Source organism: Gorilla gorilla, chromosome 2 (genome assembly GCF_029281585.2).
Source record: "Gorilla gorilla gorilla isolate KB3781 chromosome 2, NHGRI_mGorGor1-v2.1_pri, whole genome shotgun sequence".
In the NCBI taxonomy this organism is placed as follows: Eukaryota; Metazoa; Chordata; class Mammalia; order Primates; family Hominidae; genus Gorilla; species Gorilla gorilla.
In genome coordinates this window covers 39,696,842-39,716,900 of record NC_086017.1, presented here as the reverse complement: position 1 = coordinate 39,716,900, position 20,059 = coordinate 39,696,842, and the positions used below count along the sequence as shown (strand labels likewise).

Sequence of the window (20,059 nt, the reverse complement as noted above, 5' to 3'; positions counted from 1 at the left end):
CAAATAGAACTAGAACATATCCCTCAAGGAATGTTTACTCATCTTAAATTGGAATATGATATATAACTGTTGTATCATTTATATGGCTATCTGCCTACTTAGAAATCTAAAAAGACATCTTTGTTTTAATCATAAATGAATTTAGTCAGAATAAATAATTACACCTAAAGCACTGAGGCACAATGGGGAGGAAATTGGGTGTTTGGAATCAAGTTTTCTCAACTTCGCCTGCACTTGTCTATGGACTCAAAACAGCCTGACAATCCCATTCTCCCACATGACCTTTGCAAGCCTTCATTCACTTACTGGCAGTGAAGATAATTTTTATTAATAGTAGGTCTGAATGGACAAGAGTTATAAAAGTTTACAGCACAGGGGAAGTTTTCACCCATCACTGTAAACAAGTTGATATCAAGTCTGAAAATAGACAACATATTATCTGGGTTATAGATCATAACAAATCACTTAGTGTAAGCTGGCTGTGATGAAACTGATAACTTAGCTTTCAGCTCACTAGTAGCAGATTTTGTGAGTGCATTAATGAGACCTACTAATTTAAGGAATTTAAACTATGCTATGTCAGAATATTATATCCCTGAAAAGTTTTCAAACTAACATTTCCAGGCAGGATCACAAACACTGAACTATCCCATGTGGTGACATTTACATCTAGTTTGTGTGAATGGTGCTGTTAATATTATGCAGTGCACATACTGCACTCCTGTACCCAGAAGACTGTGATTTGGGGAAATAAAAAACGCATTTAAATAAAATATCTTTAAGAATTACTATATCATCATACCTCACCTAAAACTTATTCTTTAATTGGAAATAGAATATTTCCAATCTTAATATTAATATTCCTAGAATGCATCTCCAAAAATCTTATGTGATTTTCTCTTCAACATAACCTGTAAACTATTTCTGGGAACCTGAGTGTTGATTGTTATCAATATCACATTCGTTCCACTAGTTCATTTTCATGTTGAGGCTGTGAAAATAATCTTGTTAAATGTTTCTATAGTAAGGAAAAAATCTCTTCAGAGCATCAGATAGAGAGAAAATGTTTGGTATTAGTCATTGCTTTTAAACTGACTCCAGCAGAGAACTGTAAACAAGATAAAGGAAAGAAATGCCACTTTATTGATTTCTGTTTTATCATAATACATTGGCATTTTTTCGCTAGACATCTGAGTACTTTGTTGGATTACTTCTTGTTCAATTTCCATGTCTCTTGCTTGTGTCCATAGCCAAAACATCATTTCTGGGAAGTACAATTCCCAAAGCAATTGCTGTCAATGGCATTTAGTAACACAATTAATAGAGCTTGGGAAGATTTTGTGAAAGCTAGATAAGAGTTTTTGAGTCAGTATGAAGTGGTTGATTGATATTTGTTCTACTTAAGGATAAAACCCCAGCATAAAAATTTGGTGAAACAGCACCATATTCTGGAATTTGAAACTTAGCATTTACCGATACTTGAAAATTCTTAAGGAAACCCAAAGACCACCCACAACCAAAGTTAACATAAAGCATTTTTAAAATTTAAGTGTCTCTCATCATAGCATAAACATATCCATTCTTTGATTTAATCCAGTCATCTTTACAACATAGTTCAATAAAGATTTCAAAAATAGGCATATCACAAGTTCAGATGTGTGTCTGTTTATGTGTTGTGACGGCATATTGGTTGTGGTTGAATAAGTGAATGAATCAATGAACGCATGAGTAAATGTCTATTTTAGTTAACATTTATCTTCACTGGGGCACTAAGTTATCATCAATCAAATTTTGATCTGACCATCTAGAAAATTCCACAGCTATTTGCTTTTTGATCAGCTGTTATTATTTGTGGTATAAAGTACAATTTGTGACTTTTTGGTAGTCATTGGAAAGGTCTTCTTTGGGAACACAGAAAAAAGCAACAGGAGTTCCTGATATATTTTTGAACTGGCTTGAAACATTCCTGGTTCCACACCACTCCACCAGTCATTTGGGAGAGCACAAACAAGATTGATGCAGGCAGTATTTTGCCTAAAGTAAGAAAGAGCCTCAGATGTATAGAATACCTGGCCAACACAATGTTACCAGGGGTCATCAGGGTCCCTGCGATAATTAAGTGAGACTACTTCTGAGCCAAGGGTGACATTAAAAACATTTTGCTACCAATATGTCGTAAACACTGGCCAATCAGAATTGAAATGCATGAGTAGGATTTGGGGGAACTCCTGCTGTGCCAGCCAGTACCCCATTCTTGCTGGATCATGATGCTCCTGGAGGAGGCACCGGGGAGGAAGGGGAAGTGGAGTTGCACTGATGGCCTAGGGGCAGTGTCTATTGGTAAATACATTTTAATATGCCAACAAGTTGCATGGTCCTTCTAGTATGTGGAAGTGAACATCAGCCTTGCCCTTGGCTTCAGCTTCTTTAGGAGAGTGGTTCTCAAAGTGTGGCCTAAAGACCAAGAATTCCTAAGATCGTATTAGGAGATCTATAGGGTTCTCCCTTTTTAAATGACTTATCTAGATGAAGGTAGATTTTTCTCTACATGTTTAAAGCAAGACAGAGTATAGCAAAAGAGAGAATGCTGAAGTACATGCACAAATCTGGCCATTTTTTACTGAGCCAGACGTTAAAGCGATTTGTAAAAATAGAAAAGTGCACCACTTTTCTCAAAAAATTGCCTTTGTTTTAAAAATATATTTTAATAAAATATACTATTTTTATTAGCACATGATGAGTTAATTTCTGTTATTACTTATTTTGTTGTAAGTAATAATTTTTAAGAGTATAAAGGGATCCAAAGACCAAGAGTTTGAGAACAGCTACTTAAGGAAATAAAACAATAAGAACTGTAGAACACCAAGGAGGAAGAGCCTAATAGCCCCATCCCTCGATCATTTTATTCAGAGTTCCAATTGTCTCTTGAAAGATTAGTTAATAATTTTAAAATATTCCTGTGTTTTTCACTTATGCAGAACATGGCCACTAGCATATATTTATATTTCAAAATCTTGCTAATTTATACTAATTTCTGTGTATGAAGTTTTCTGTATTAGATTTTTTCATAAAGAAGTGCATTTAGCCAAACTTTGCTAATAAAATTTTTATCAAAATGCCATGAGGAAAAAACAGCTTTAAACAATAAATTAAAATTTTAATTAGTCTATCAATTGGCATGCGCATGGTACTTCTAAAATACTTGTAATCTATTGGTTTTGTGTCCTAAGAATTTCGTCAGAAATCCCTTTCACATGACCATTTTTACTCATCTTTTAGGAGAGAGGAAAAGTAAACATTAGCCTCAGTCTGTGCTATTATCTTCAATTCCACAGCAGCATAATCTAAACTACCATCTTTCATTTTCTCTAAGAAAAGGATTCAAAGGTGTACCATTGTTTCATATATCAAAACAAACAAACAAGCAAAAACAAACACCCCAAATGATCTCTTCATAAAGTTGGTATGCCAACCTTAGTATAATGGTAAATGAAAAACAAAACTACACATTAAAAACAGACACCAAAGAAAGTTACTTGTCTCAGTCATGACACTGAATGAAGGAAGGGGTCAAACAAACAAACAAACAAACAAACAAAAAACCCTCCTTTAAGAATCTGACCCAGATCCTGGCTTTGGTTAGTGCTTTTATTTATGAAACCAGTGTGGTCAAAGACCTTAACCCGACAATGTAGGTAGTGCCCTCAAGTGATTAACAGGAGAAAATGCATATTATCTTGTAAAATGCCACTTAGTCTAAGAGAACCAATTTCAGAAGCTTTAAAGTGTGGAAAACAGCAACAACAAAAACATGTGTCTTAGAATCAAATACAGTAACCAGAATTTCCTGGCATATAAAATTAATTAAATATTGCTTATATAGGATTAATGTGTATCATGACAACTTTATCAACTTGCTAATATACTTTAGCAAGTAAAATGCAAGGGAGAAATGGAAGCAAAAACTATAAAGTGATGGGCACACAGTTATCCAACATTCTTCGGGTATCTACTTCTAAGACCACAATCAAAGTGTACAAATTAATATGTGCATCCCCAAACCAAAAAATTTGATAAGCATATTTCTAGGGCATGCTATCTCTCTGCCTAATCTATCTTCTCTCAATGTGTATATATATTTGAAATATATTTTATTGGTCACAGATAAATTTTATCATGGTCCCTTGATTTTCATAGATCAACAGGAAAATTTATAGCTCTTAAAAATCAACTTTTGAAAACAAAGATTAGGAATATACCTTTAAAACCTACGTTTAAATTATAAGGTGCTCTGGGTCCTAAACTCAACTCCACAATGCTTCCACATCATAGTACATATAGCATTTATCATGCTTTGAAGCAAAGTCTTAGATTCTATATACAGTAGCCAGGTGGCAGCTGTAACTCTCTACATTTTGTCTTTATTGATTCCATTTTCAAGAAATGTACACTGAGAGGAAGTGTCTTGCTGCAATTGCCATCTATTGTATGAAGGTAATATTATAGTTCCTTAAGGAGACAGAAACTGAAGCTTCTGTCATTAATGCCAAGTTGCTAATTGAGTCTTGGGGCTTTGTGATGCTAGTCTGTGACCCAAAGATATCTCTAATCAGCAGGCATTTTATCCAACCAAATTTTAAAATGTCAAATGAGTCTTTCTAGATTATGGGTGTTTGGTAGGGGACATGTGATAATGAGTGCTATCAGGCATCAGTTGTCTTCTGAGGCCAATAGGGTTATCTGCTGATGCACTGGACTCCATGCTAAAAACACATGGATCACCCCCTCCGCCTCCTTTTTAGAACATAATACCCACTGCCTTTCTAAAGTTGAGAATATTAAAACTCTTTATCTTTTTTATTAGCTTTTGATGCTCAGTGATGATTCTGTTCTTCATGTCTTAATGTAATGAGTTACAGTTTATATAGTACTTGAACATAACTATAACCTTTAAGAGGGGTTTTGAGACCTGCATGGAAACACTCAAAACAAACAATGGTCTTAGAAACAGAAACTGAAAAATGGCTAAAGGATTTGCTGAGAAAAATTCCAGCTTCCTTTCTTCTTTACCACTGTTCTGTCAGTATTGAAAGTGTAAAATGCTGCATCAAGTACAATGCTTCTTAAATGATAAATGGATGAAGTAGGTGCTTTGAATGAAACACTAAATAAAGCTCTTCTGTTGAAAGTATGGCCTTGGTACAAAATGGCATTTATTCAAGTCATTCAAACAACTCTATTCCATTTCACAAATAATGAAAAGACCTCATGGAAGCTCAGGCACCTTTTCCTTGTCTTCTTACAAAAAAGTAACAAAAAGAACCCATTCGTAAGTGGCATTGGATCCATAAACTGGCTTTTTTACCAGTTTGTATTGAGGGTAAATGGATAGTGAGCTGTTCAGTGCTTTTCCTTCTCCTTGTGAAAAGCAAACTGCTGTATGTATCAACTTTTCTCCCTCTTTTTTGACCAAGACAATATCTTATTTTATATATGTATGTGTGTATATATATATAAAAACAGATATCAAAACATTTATGAACATATGGGAATATGCATAAATATACATACATGTGCAAGTAAATCATCTCAATAGCAGGATGAAAAACAGCCAAATTTTGTCTGCCTGTTTCAAAACACAAACATTCAACTTTCCCTATTGCTTTCACTGAAAATATTTTGTTAAGTAATTATACCCTCATTTTATAGCTATTACACAAATAGAAATCAATTCTTTGTAGATAAGTATTTCAGTGAGTTCCTTTCAGGTTCGAGTTTGGTTAAAGACAGAAGACTTGCTGTAGTGCAGAACTGAGGTTAATTTTGAAGTCCTCTACTCCTCAATAATTTCATCTAGAACACATTAACATGGGTCTGCTCATTTGCCCCTTTGAAGACATTGGGTGTTCCATGGGACCCAATTTCATCATGGCACACCATACGTCTGCCTTGCCACCTTCTGAGGGATATCTACTGCCAAATTTCAGAGCAAATGTTGTCAGTCAGGACTCACCTCTCCTTCCCTGGGCCAAGGCCTCCCATTCTGGGTATATTTGCTTTGATTCTGTCGCTTCTTTTGTCCTCCATCAGCGAATTTGCACAGCAAAGGCTCACTGGGGGCTGGGAAGATAAGAAACCGATTCTACATTAACAACTCCCCCTTAAAAACTAAGTGATTATGTGAGTCACAGTAGTGCTTTGTAATGAGTATCTTTTGAAGTAACATCTTGCTTCTGAAGAGATATTTGGCCCCCTTTTAGTCTCAGCTCTGTTGGCCGCTGTTCTAACTAACTGGGCTTCAAAAAAGTACTGGCAGATCATAAAAGAATATAACAAATATTGTTGAAAAAATAATCAGTTGAAGCAGAATGTGAATTTGTTTTAGAAGTAAAGAGGCAAGCACCGACCCTTCCAGTCATGTCAGAAACGTGTTCATAATCGGTATTTACATGTGGATAAATATTTCTTCCTCAAAGCAACCATGTTTGCACTGTAGAAACTGAAGGATTCAATTTTGGAAAGATGATTAGGAGCTTCTTTCTCAAAAGAGAGACATTTTGCTAACTGCAATCAAATTAGCTTTTAAAAAATTAGTCCCCTGTAATTTCTAAATGGCTAGAAGCTGATGCTTCACCCAACCCTCTTCACTCCAATTTTCCAGTAAAATCTAGTCAGAATCCCAGGGAGAACAATTATTATAATGTTAAGTGAACCCACATGATAAAAATATAGCCAAAGGATATGGCTATCACTTGTGAGTCCCAGATTGCTTGATGTGGTCCTACATGACTCAGGTAAATGTATTTCCCAAGAGAAAGTGACCAAAACTGATGTCTGAACTCCTCTTCCAACAATTACATTGGAAAATGACAATCTTTTAAAACCCAACAGGGCAAAATTATTCTTTGAGAACTGATGTTCTCCTTCACATCCCTGCTTGACTGGAAAATTGCTGCTTGTTATCACAATAAATATATTTTTAAATGAATGAATAAAATGAAAGCCAAAGTGGCCTGATAAACTTTTTAAATACATTAATATGGCTGGGAAGGTTAATTTCTTAGTTTATCTGCTTGAATTAACCAAATATTAATTTGTCAGTTTACAGTCTGAAAACCAAAATGACCACCCTGCACAACTGTTACTCATTAGGAAAAGTATGTTTTACTAAAGATTAATTATACTAAAGGCCCTAATTCTTGACCAATTCCTGTGTCCTTGCCTTTTGCTATATAATATTGTGGAGCCCTCTCACTCTGACTCTAGGTCTGACCCCATGTGATTGCTTTGGCCAAAGGGATGTTAGCAAATGAGACATGACCAGAAGCTGGAAATGGGTTTAAGTATTGAGAGTTGCTTCTTTTGCTCCTCTGCATGGATATGTGAACATGCCCAGGTTAGCCCACTGGAGGATGAGATGCGAATAAAGATACGTCATCCTTAACATGCTAACATTCCAGCCAAGGCCATACTAGATCATCCAATGCCAGCCACCACCCAGACACGTGAACCCGCACATCCAAGATCGGTAGTGGTACAGAGTTAACTTGCAGTTCACAATAGAAAAAAATATATAAGCCTAGGTGATATAAACTGAGCCCACCACACAAATGTGTAAGCTAAAGAAATCTTTATTGTTTCATGCCACTAAGATGTTATAATTGATATGTGGCATTATTGTCTTGATAGATAACTGACACAACTTCCCCAACACCCATTCTCCCCCATTCCCACCCCAGCTAGATTCCTTGCATTTACTTATCTGGGTAAAGTTAAACATTTTTAAGGAATTAATGAGAATTCCAAAATTGTTTCCAAAATCAACAGTGGAAAAAGAGTACAATCAAACAAGTACCTAAAAATAAATATTTGAAAATCATTAGGCTCTAAGGGGGAGTCATATTTTGTCGAATCCTTTTAGCTCACTGTTAGCAGCAACTCTGTTTATCAGTACTGGAGGGAATGACTCAAAGAGACAGGGGTCACCATTGACCAAGAGAAATAAAAAACAAAATTTCATTTCTGCCCTATACAGAGCACACAGTTCTGTATAGAGAGAGCATTCAATAAATATCATTGCCTCACTGAACACAAGTGGTTTTTCACACTGACTGCTCTGATGAGCCTCTGACTTCAGTGACTTGGGTGAAGCCAGGAAAATCACACAAGAGAGACTGCATCATGGAATATCTGTAGATAGTCACTGCCTTTATGTTAGAAGCACTGTAAATTCTGATTCCTAATTCTTTATAAGTACTGTAAATTCTAATTCCAGATGAAAAACCTAAATGCTAAATGCAATCATTGCATCCCGATATTCTCTGAGTAACATAATTTCCTGTGAGATTCCAAAACTATGTATTTATATCACATGTAAACTCATCCTCCTCTATAGAGTATTTTCTCTCTTACCATTTTAAAGATTCAGGTACATACAGGTATTAAAATGGGATGGTCATGCTAACATACGAGTTCATCACTGTCAGTGGTACAAATTTCTCACAAAAGGTAAATCTAGAAGCACCTTACATTTCTTGCTGTAAAGAAAGTGGTTCCAATTTCTTGTGAGGAGGGATGGCAGCTTTGTGTGCCTCTGTTAGGTAAGAAATTTTCCTAGCAACTACATTCACAGACACACACATTACACCCACAGGTAAGTTTTTTTTGTTTGTTTTTAACAGCTTTATTGAGTCAACTGACATAAAATAAACTGTACATATTCCCAGTATACAATTTGTCAGTGTTGATATATGCATATGCCTATGTGACCATCACCACTGTCAAGATAATGAACATATCCATCACCCTTAACAGTCAGAAGCTTCTTTCTACTCAAATATAGTCTTTTTTTAACCAAGGAATGTTATCCAAGAAGAGGACTTTTTTTTTCTTTTTTTTTTTTTTTAGTATTTGGTGTTAATAATAGACTAAAGTTTATCAAGCACTTCCATTTTACATAGATCATTCATTTAATCCTTACTACAACTCTATGAGGCAACTAATATTTTTCCCTATTTTACCAGTGAAGGAAGTGAGATTCAGAACGGTTTAGTGGCTCGCTACGGGTCACACACCTGGGATTTAAACCTAAGTAGCAGCTAAACCACTAAGTGCAGTTGTAACAATACTGAATTAGAAATCAGGCTTTATCTGCTAGGTGTCATCCTTGAGGAAAAAAATATCTTGTCGTACCTATTTGCACTGTGTCCAAATAAGCAGAATTGGCCCATACATAAGAACTTTTGTGTCCAGATTTATTTGTAAGTCCTACAGTCCATGCATGATGGGCCATCAGTGACCCAATATGGCATGAGATCGAACTTGATTGTCCTCTTGGATGTCTAATTCATAGGTGAGGAGCATGTTTTCACTCCCTTCCTGAGTCCCCATACCAGTTTTCCCTTAATATCATAAGGCTTCTGTTAATGTCAGATTTATATTTAAAAAGAGACCAACTTGCTTATTTTGTTCTTAAAACCTTCTCTGATAATTTCCAGATTTTTATTCTGCCTTATGGCTGTAAGAACACATTGACCAGTGGCTACAGAAAATTCTGGGTTTCTTTTCCAAGTTGTAAATGGTAATCTATTTTTATTTAAGTTTTACCTTTTATACATCTTTGGGTAATGGCTTTTATGAAACATATTTCTACTCTTTGAAGCAGGGTTGTTTATTGTCCCCTAACAATGGTTCTTATAAGGTTTATAGGATAGTCCCTGGTTCTAATAGTCTAGAATATGACTTCTCTTTAGGTAGTTTCTACAGGCTCATATTTCCATAGGCTTTAACACATACTTTGGGGGCACTTAATTGTTAAGGGTGCCAGCTTCCTGGGTTTGAAGTCTGGCTCCCTTACTTGCTAGCTACAAAATACTAGGCAAATTTCCTTCCTTCCTTCCTTCCTTCCTTCCTTCCTTCCTCCCTCCCTTCCTTTCTTCCTTCCTTCCTCTCTCTCTCTTCCTTCCTTCCTTCCCTCCTTCCTTCCTTCCTCCCTCCCTCCCTTTCTTTCTTCCTTCTTTCCTCTCTCTCTCTCTTCCTTCCTTCCTTCCCTCCTTCCTCCCTCCCTCCTTCTCTTCCCCTTCCCCTTCCCTTTCCCTTCCCTTCCCTTTCCTTCCTTCCTTCCTTCCTTTCTTTTACATTTCTGTGACTCATTTTTCTTATATATAAAATGGGGAAATAATGTTAAATACTTCATAGAGCTATTGTGAAAGTTTTTTTTAAAGAATGTATTATATCTAAATAAATACTGAATCTGTTTGCTGCAAAGATTATTATTGATTAGAATCTCTGTCAGCCACTTCCCAGTTCCCAACTGTGAAACCTGGTCATGTGTCAGTGTCAGAGAGTTTGGAACATTTAAGCTTTATTTTCATCAGTTCTGTTCCATTTTAACTCCACAGAGGCTTCGTCAACATACAGAACTTGCAACTATCTTCAACAACAACAACAAAAAGATGTGTTGATGGAAAAGGTCTGTGTTTCTAAAATGGTTCTTGTTTGCTATAGCTTGTCATTGGGTCATCTGGCCACTACAGCACTAGGTCCCTTTCCTGAGTCATTGCCAGAATTTGGCTTTCATTATATCCTAGGTATGATGCGTGTTACGTTATTATTATCTGCGTTAACCTCCAATTGCCTATGATGAATGCTCTCTGTTCCTTTGCTGTTGTTTCTGATCATTAGTACTATTACTATTATCTTGCCACTCAATTGCAAAAGTTCTGCTGGCAGTTTAAATCCATCAGGGTTGTATTTTACTACTAGAAAAGCTATTGAGCCATCTACATAGTAATAGATTTCACTGGGCTTTCCCTTTTCCAGATCCCATATTAAAATGTTAAATAATTACTGTTGCTAAAGCTAAGTTCCAGAAAATCTTTCCTCATTAAAAGAGACCATCTTTACGTTTTGTTACCTCTCCCTAAAACAATTACGTATCTATAATTACATTCCAAAAAGGCAGGTCTTTCCCAATTCCCTTATTTAAACATTTGTATTAAATAAATAAAATAAAATTCTCTAAATGAGTGATTTACACTAATATTTCTTCTACCGACTGGCATAAAAAAATTTAGCAGAGGCATCCCTTAAACAAATATTACCAACTAACAATGTTCTAGATTGCCAAGGATCAAACATATAAAGAGTATGAGATTCTGGATTTTAAGCCTACCTTAAAATTTTCCCTTATTGTAAAGAGAACTTTCAAATAGTTGTTTTTAACACTAAGAGAAAATTTAAAAGTCATAGGGTGAGATTTTCTTCGCTTTCAACTAAGATCTCTTTGTGCACTGTCTTCATAAATTTTACATTTTTTTTAAAGGTCTAAAAATTTAGCCACCCTGATATTTGGGGATCTGTATAAGCAGTTAGGCTATGAATATTGATAATGACCTATTTATATTTACTGACATTGCTAAGTTAAAACATCTGATTCTATTAATTTTAAGATGATTATATACTGTTAATTTTAAGATGATTATAATGGAAGACAGATACAGCCACAATGTTTTACTAGATACATTTAAAAAAATTCCAGAAATACATTTTCTTTTTTTTTATTATTATACTTTAAGTTCTAGGGTACATGTGCACAATGTGCAGGTTTGTTACATATGTATACATGTGCCATGTTGGTGTGCTGCACCCATTAACTGGTCATTTACATTAGGTGTATCTCCTAATGCTATCCCTCCCCCCTCCCCCCACCCCACAACAGGCTCCGGTGTTTCATGTTCCCCTTCCTGTGTCCAAGTACATTTTCAAATGTGCTATTTCAAAAACAACGAATATATTTCCATATTATCCTTAAATTTCAGGAGTCAAATTCAGATGAATTTCCTAAAAAGAAATATTTCATTGAGAGTGGCAGAGAAAACAATAGTAGAATAGGTGAACTAAAATTCACATAATCGTCTTGTTCTTAGGTAATTCCTAAATACCTTTAAGATAAAATCCAAATTCTTTGATTAGAAAATAAGAATTTTTCCCCTTCATCATATCTTTATTAGTATCCTTCCATCCCTGAATAGTTTACACTCTGTCACTTCCTTTTTTTTTTTTTCTTTTTTCTTTTTTGAGACAGAGTCTTGCTCTGTCTCCCAGGCTGGAGTGCAGTGGCTTGATCTTAGATCTCAGCTCACTTCAACCTGCGCCTCCTGGGTTCAAGTGATTCTCCTGCCTCATCCTCCTGAGTATCTGGGACTACAGGCACACGCCGCCACACTTAGCTAATTTCACTCTCGTCACTTCTAAAGGCAGTTCCTCCCTGCCTGGAATTTCTTTTCCGAACTGCCCCCACCACACATGCACACACACACCCCTCCATCTGGCAAATGACAAGGAAGCCCCCTTTGACTCCCAGCTCAGAGTGATATTATCTAGTGTGTATTTGGCCAGCTTTCACAGGTTGAATGCTGTTTCTCTTTGTGTTAAATAAATCCTTTGACAGGATTAATTTATTTCTAGGTCTGAGGGTAGAAACTGATCATAGGAGAGGCTGGAGTGAAGTTTGCCGTGTGTATGTATGTGTGCAATGTGTATGTGTGTGTGTGCACACTGTTAACAGCATTTTGCACTTAGTTATAGATAACACATGAAAGTGATGTTACTCACAGTAAGGTCAATGAACCCAGCAGCAATGGAATCATCACCTGGGAGCTTGTTAGAAATGTAGACTCTTGGGCCCATTTCCAGACCAACTATATCAAAATCTATATTTTAACCAGATCCCCAGGTGATTTCTATGTATGTTAAGATTTGAGAAGAACTGTTTTGGTTATGACTGGCTCCATAACTGAAAGAGGAATGCATATTAAATGTTAAACATGAAATACTCTGAATAATTAGAGACTTCAGTAGCACAGAAATATTATATTGCTTACAATTTCCTTACTGTAGGATTATGGTGCCAATTACTTTCATTTAGCCTCTTTTAACAGTAGTTAAAATAGAGACTAAATGAAGAAGAGGTCTTTGTGGAAGTGGGATGCCATTATAAGCCACAGACTTTAATGTGCTAGAAGACATTATGGTCTATGATGCTAATGGGGAGCATTTAAAATATAATTATAACAATGCATGGCAATAAAGTTGCACAGTAATTATAAAGGAGTAATTACTGTTTGCTTGCTTAGTGGAGTATTTCTAGTCTTCCAAACTTTGTATTAAACATGCAACATACAATGCATAAACTGACATAATGATCCGATGGCTTATAGGATTTGGTGTTTTAAGCAAGCAAACAAAACAATGACAAAGATTTTGCTCATCAAAATTAAGGTATGAGAATGTATTTTGATTTTCTGCTTACAATTTAAAATACATGCAGTTTGATAAGTCACTAAAATGTTCTTTAATATGCTATTGATGAGAAGATATTGACATCTAAGATATCGACAGCAGAATTCCTGCTTTCCTTAGAGAAGCTGAACACTTTTAATTTTAACATTCAATTTATTTAAGTTATTCTAGTGTTTGTATTGGACTGTGGTGATGGTTTTAAATATTTCTTTATTGCTGTAACATTACTGGTCTGGTACTTTAACTCTTAAATTTAAAAATTCCTCATTTCAGATAGGTTCCAAATCTTCAGGAAAAAATAAGAGTGGGAGGAGCTGGATGGGGAAGAAAAGCTAATGACAACAGAAGCAGTTTATTCAAGGTGAGTTTATAAAATCTTAGTATAAGAGTAGACAAAATAAAGGACTTTAAAAAAGAATCTCAAAAACTAAAAGTTAAAATGTTATAAATTTTTGATCCAGGAGCTACCTTTAAAGAAACATTTTGAGGTTGTAAATTATTTCTCAATTGAAAAAATGAAACAAATGATCACAAGGTCAGGAGATCGAGAACATCCTGGCTAACACGGCGAAACCCCGTCTCTACTAAAAATACAAAAAATTAGCCGGGTGTGATGGCGGGCGCCTGTAGTTGCAGCTACTCGGGAGGCTGAGGCAGGAGAATGGTGTGAACCCGGGAGGTGGAGCTCACTGCAAGACAGCTCACTGCATTCCAGCCTGGGCGACACAGCGAGGCTCTGCCTCAAAAAAAGAAAAGAAAGGAAAGGAAAGGAAAAGAAAGAAAGGAAAGGAAAGGAACGGAACGGAAAGGAAAGGAAAGGAAAATAAAGGAAAGGAAAGGAAAGGAAAGGAAAAGAAAAGAAAAGAAACAAATGAAACCTCCTCCCTAAACTATTCCTGTGATATTCTGGGTGACTTGTACATTAAAAAGCTGTTATACTAATGGATGAAAACATGATACTAATAGAAGGATGATAATGAAACTCAGGAGCATTTTTAACACAGTCCATCTTTTATTTATTTTTTGACCCACATGTATTCAATACCAACTAATACTGGCACTACTCTAAACTTTGCTCCTGGCAAAGTGGTCACAGTCTAGAAGGGGAGAAAGCCAAGTAAAAGGAAAACTCAAGATTACAATGGCTGCTATAATAGAGACATAGATAGGCATTTGTAGAGCATGGAATGGATGTCAACCTCCAGCACTACAGTCATAGAATATCCTTTAGCTTAGAAATCACATCCAATTCCACAGAGTTTAAAACAATGGTTTGCATATATGCCCCACTTCCCACCCCATGCCAACTGCCAAATTATGAACTAGCACATGGAAAACAAGTCAACTGTCACTTACTCTGGATAAAAACAAGTTTTAATCAAATGTTTGTTAAATGAAAATATAAATTAGGAAAGTGGATGCAATGCTAAGATTTAGTCAAAATGCTTTAAGAACGTCTGGGGCCATCTAGACCTGATGTTGACAACTGGTAGCCTTGCAACAAAAACTTAGAACTGCTTTTGTACTTGCTCCAACACTCCACAGTCCTTCCAAATGCAGACAGAAGTAGTTTATACTGATTTGGAACAAAAAATATTCACGGAAAAATGCTAGAAATAAGTGTCTGAAGCTAACTGTATGCTGGAACCCATGCCTTTAATTATTTTCACTTATCCCAAAACACTATTTTGTTTGTTATATCCAGGAAGGTCTTGCAGAATAAGTCCTCTGAAATGTTTGCAAAAGGTTTTGTTAGAAAACATCCACTTTCTTTTCCACATGTGCCCTATGCATGATAGACTTCTGATGCCTACCAGAGTGTGTATGTGTGTATGTGTGTGTGTGTATGCCCCCATGCATATGTATGTATGTATTTCTAGATATAGAGCTGGCAAGCTTTCAATTTAAACCACAATTTACATGGCAAAAATTACTTGAAGGTTACAACACAGAATTATTATATTTTGGAGTTAGAAAACCTGCATATGGCAAAGGAAGCTATTTAGTTACATTTTCTTTTGACTCTTAGCACCCTGTTTAGTATTTAATTATGTTTTGTGTACAATAATAAGCAAGGCGTAGCTAGGTATGTAATTCTTAGTTGTAATAAAATCCCATGCTGAATGGCGTATAGATCTTGTCTGCCATATAACTATACAATTTTCTTAATTCAAACTCTTGATTTTGTCAATAAGGAAAATAAAAATAAAAGTTTAATGAATTGCTAGCTAATTTGTGGTAGTTGGTGGCAAAGTTACAATCAGTTCTTTTGATATCTAAGTGAACGCTTTCTCCAACTGCTTACTTTCTACCCTCTTTACCATCAGAAGGAATAGGGAATGAAGTTTGAGCAGTCCTTATGACTGACTTTATCATTTTGGAATGGGGCAAAAAGATTGAGTACTCACAAAAATATAATTACAGTGGTTCTCTGGGCCAGGTTAGAATTAAAACCGAAAGCTAGGAAACCAGTTAGTTCTCCTAAAAGAATGTATGCTGCCCCTCTAATAATGGCTTGTTTTAAAATAATAAACAAATCACCTGGATTATATTTATAAGTGTCAGGCTCATATTTACACCTATCATTTAGGCCAAAAACTGGTGAGGGAATATAAACTAAAAAGAGGAAATAAATAAAAAATAGCATACGCTGAAAAATGTAATTTTCATGCACATGCCTAATTTTATCCCTCAGTAATGGATTACTGCTTATATTTGGTTTTATATATAATTCTGTACTATGTGAAATAGCCTTACAAGAAAGAAAATGCCCCACAGTGACGATAAAAGCAGAGAACCGCTATTTGACTAGAAACAACATAGAGGAAATCACCTTTTGACAAATTGTATTACGGCCTAAATAGTAATCTCAAGATCTCCTCTCTGTTTTAAAGATTAAAACACCATCATTTAAAAAAATTGTAACAATTCTCTGATAATTCCTTCCCTATATAAAAAGATGGTTCTTAAAGGAACAACCATGCCCCATAAGGGGAATAATGTAACACTATTGTTTCAAGTGGAAAAAGTTAATGTTTCAAGTAGATGGGACATAAAGTTTTCACTGACAGTTAAATTTAGTTCACTTTTTGGGGAAAAGGCTGGAACGTTACTGGTGCTGAATGAAGGCAATGTTTTGACACCAAGAAATTGGAAAGTACCAGCACTTCCAAGAAGTATCAGTTGGTTGATGTAGCAACAGACTAGTGAAACTTGTGTGGCTAAAAGGCAAAGCACCAAGGAAAAAGTTACTAAGATGAAGCACCTTTGAAATTAGACGAATCTTATTTATTGACCAGGATGAACTGTTTCTGATCCTGCCTCATTCCTCCCTCCTCCTTGGCTCCAGAGTATTGCACTTTCCTCTGAGACAGCTCTTTGCATACTGTATTTTATATTTATAGATTACTATGTACTACATATAAGATGAATTTTTTTATTAGAAAGAGGTACAAGGAAGAAAAATATCACTATAATCTTACAGTGCAGATACCCCTTTGATATTAAAAATGAATTAAAAAAATGGAAAAAGGACATGTAAAAAGTTAGTAAATTCAAACTATAGAAAGGTTAAAAATAAAAATACCTCTTATAAATCCCCCACTTTTTATGATTTCTTTCAAAAATACATAACTATATACATCTACCAATTTGTTTATTTAGTTCTTTTTCTTAATTTCAAAGATGGTAGTTTTGCTTAGTATGTTGATTTTGTTTGTTTACCTTAATTATATACGAAGGATTTTCCATATTAGCACACATAAATGAAATGCTGCTTAGTATTGTGGCATAATTATGATGTATCATAATTTATAGATATTCATCAATAGGGGATGAGCTAAATGTCATTAACTTTCCATAATGCATTCCCATGTTCCTCTCCACTACTATGAGAATTTGATTTGATGGAGGTCAGGATGTCTACGGCCATACCACCCTGAACGCGCCCGACCTCGTCTGATTGAGGTCAGGAGCTGGGCCCTATTCACCGTTGCCTAGTGTCTACCTCACTGGTCCTGCAGAGTTGCTGAGGGTAATACACATGTCAATATCCTGTGATCAAATTATTAAATAAATGTAGACAGACAAAATAACTTCTTAATATTACTTCTATAATGAAATGTAGTTGGAGAGCAGGGGCACAACCTTTTTTTTTTTTTTTTTTTAACAAAAAAAGCATAGAGTCCCCACATTTCCACAAGTAAATATAATTAGCCAACCTACTTGAAAAAGAAAAAAAATTAATAACAAGAAAGAATTCCAAGTCATAATCCCAGGTGTAACTCTGATTTCAAGTGAAACTCATGTTAACCACCCTAGGAAAAAACAAATGGCGGCCCCGGTGGGGGTAGATAGGGAGGAATCTTTTAATGTAAAACATCAGGATCCTTTCTAGTAAAACATTCACTTAGGATTCTCCAACAAGGAAGCAAATACATACGCACCCTTAGACTGAACTCCAACTCAGGTCAAGAAAACACATCTCAATTTCCTTCATGCTGTTCCTAAGCATATATTTCCTGTGCTAGAGGCTGAAAGAATTCCCAGGATGCAGTAAACTCAGTTAGTAGAAATAAATACAATTCTGGTTTCAAAGTGAAAGCTCTATGTTACAATGCAGGTATGAGTTAACAAGGCTGGAGGCATCAGCTAGAATGAGAACCTTGCTTTCGTAGGTAAAATATTTACAGGTGTAATGACCCGAAATGGTATTTTTTCTAATTCAAGAGTCAAGGTACTGAAATTGTGACAATTTGAAGAATGCTCTCATGTAACTTGAATCACATACTAATCAATGCAATATAAATTTAATCCAGGTCCTAGAAACTGAGTTTTTCAAGGAGATGTTAAAGACCGTTTGTGCTGTAAACATCTATGGATAAATCAATCTAAGCAATCATAAAAAAAAATAACTTGGCAACGACGTCACCTATGAAGATGTTTAGTGTAACAACAATGCATAGAAATGACTATAAAATACAATACCCACCCTTCTGTGCTATAGAAACAGAGAGATAAACTAGTTTAGTGCTAGACTACCCCAGGAGAAGGTTGAATAGCTGTCCAGAAATTCATATTTTTCTTAGATAGGTACCAATTTTTCCACTGGGAGTGAGCACTAAAGGTATCTTATATGGATTCAAATTGTCAATAGACCTTTCTAAAGTGTAAATTTTACTTTAATCGCCCACATGCCCACCTATAGGATAACATCCAAACTCCTTAACACAAAAGGCCATCCAATGTCGTGATCTAAACGTATGCATCTCACTTTCCACATACAGTACTTCTCAAAAAGGGCTGAGACCTTTCACACTCTCCCAGATCTGCTTATGCTGCTCCTTCTTTCTGAACTGTCTTCTCTCTTTTCCTACTTAATCACTTTCATAAAATATTTCTTGACCGCTTTTCCCACCCCACCAAATTCCCATAAAATAACTTATTATTAATTAATTTTTAATACATTCATTCAACTTATTTATTCACCCTTGCCTGAAATTCATTCAAAATTCATTGGGAACATGGGGCTATATATCAGGTGTTGTGCTATTCATGAAAGACTAAGTAATGAATAAAACAGAAAAAGTCCTAGTTCTTAAAGAATATTCTTTCTGATAGCAAAGCAGACATTAAATATTTTTTAAATTATAAATCAATTTCATTTATTCTTGTGTGAGTCTATTATATACACTCCTAATTTGGTATCTGTGGAACACCTCAGCTCACTCATTTATTTATATGCCTTTTTTTTAACAATTTAAATGTCTCTCGAGTATAGGGTCTCTGCATTATTTATCTTTGTATCCCCCAAGTATAATGTAGTTCCTAGAATGCAGTAGATTATACACATACATGCACACATGCATGCACCTGCATAATTTTAGCAAGCTTATGTATTTTCCAGGGTGGAAGGCACCCTGACAACTGTCCTATGGCTCGACAACAGCAAAGCACCCTCTCAGCTGAATAAGCCAAGATTGAACTTAATTCAGTCTGACATTGGATATATCTGTCAGGCTTTAAAAATATCTGCATAAAGAGTCTCTAAATTTCTTAATAAAGCATTTAATATTTAATAAGCCTCTCAGGAAGGCTTTCTTACCTAAAATAGGCACTGGAAATCTTTCCCCTATTTTCTAAAAGATCATTGCAAATTCGGCTAGTCACAAGTTGTACATATTCTAAATATAGTAATTGCAGCTTGGCAGCATATTCATTTTTTTACCTAAAAATAATCATAATCAAAGAAGTAAATATTTTGTATTGAACATAATGTGTATTTTTGGCATATAATGATTAGATATAAAACATGTAGAAGCAATTAAATTTAACCATCTAGGAATCTGTAAAAGCTTTCCTTATAGGAAAAAGTCATATTTGATGTAGTTTTCACAAATTAAGGATAGTCAAGGATTTGATATATATGATCTTTTTACTGATAATAGACTTAATTTTCACATCTCAGTTTCACCACTTACTCATTGTAAAAGCGGACCAGCAATGTAAAATTTCCCTAACTAACAGAATTATATGACCTTACACTGAACACTCAATCCCAAATCTGGCATAGAGTAGCATGTAGTAAATATTTGTTGAATGAATAAAAGATTGGGAGTAACTTGCAGCATTATGTAAGGTAAACAGGGGAATAACTTTTATGAACCATGGAAAGACACAAAACAAATGTTAGATATTATTAATATTATTGAGGCACATGCAAAAATTATTATTTTTAGGGCCATTTTCCTGGAGCTAT

At 35.3% G+C, this 20,059-nt stretch overlaps 1 protein-coding gene across 8 annotated transcripts in view; it reads right to left on the bottom strand.

The window, feature by feature from the left end:
* Positions 1 to 20,059, bottom strand: part of RBMS3 (RNA binding motif single stranded interacting protein 3) — a 754,317-nt gene that overhangs the window by 156,600 nt on the left and 577,658 nt on the right. For all 8 annotated transcript variants that reach the window (XM_004033784.5, XM_031009629.3, XM_055383255.2 and 5 more), the window contains exon 7: positions 6,014 to 6,120. In XM_004033784.5, the coding sequence (XP_004033832.1) occupies positions 6,014 to 6,120 (107 nt within the window). The remainder of the gene's footprint in view (positions 1 to 6,013; positions 6,121 to 20,059) is intronic.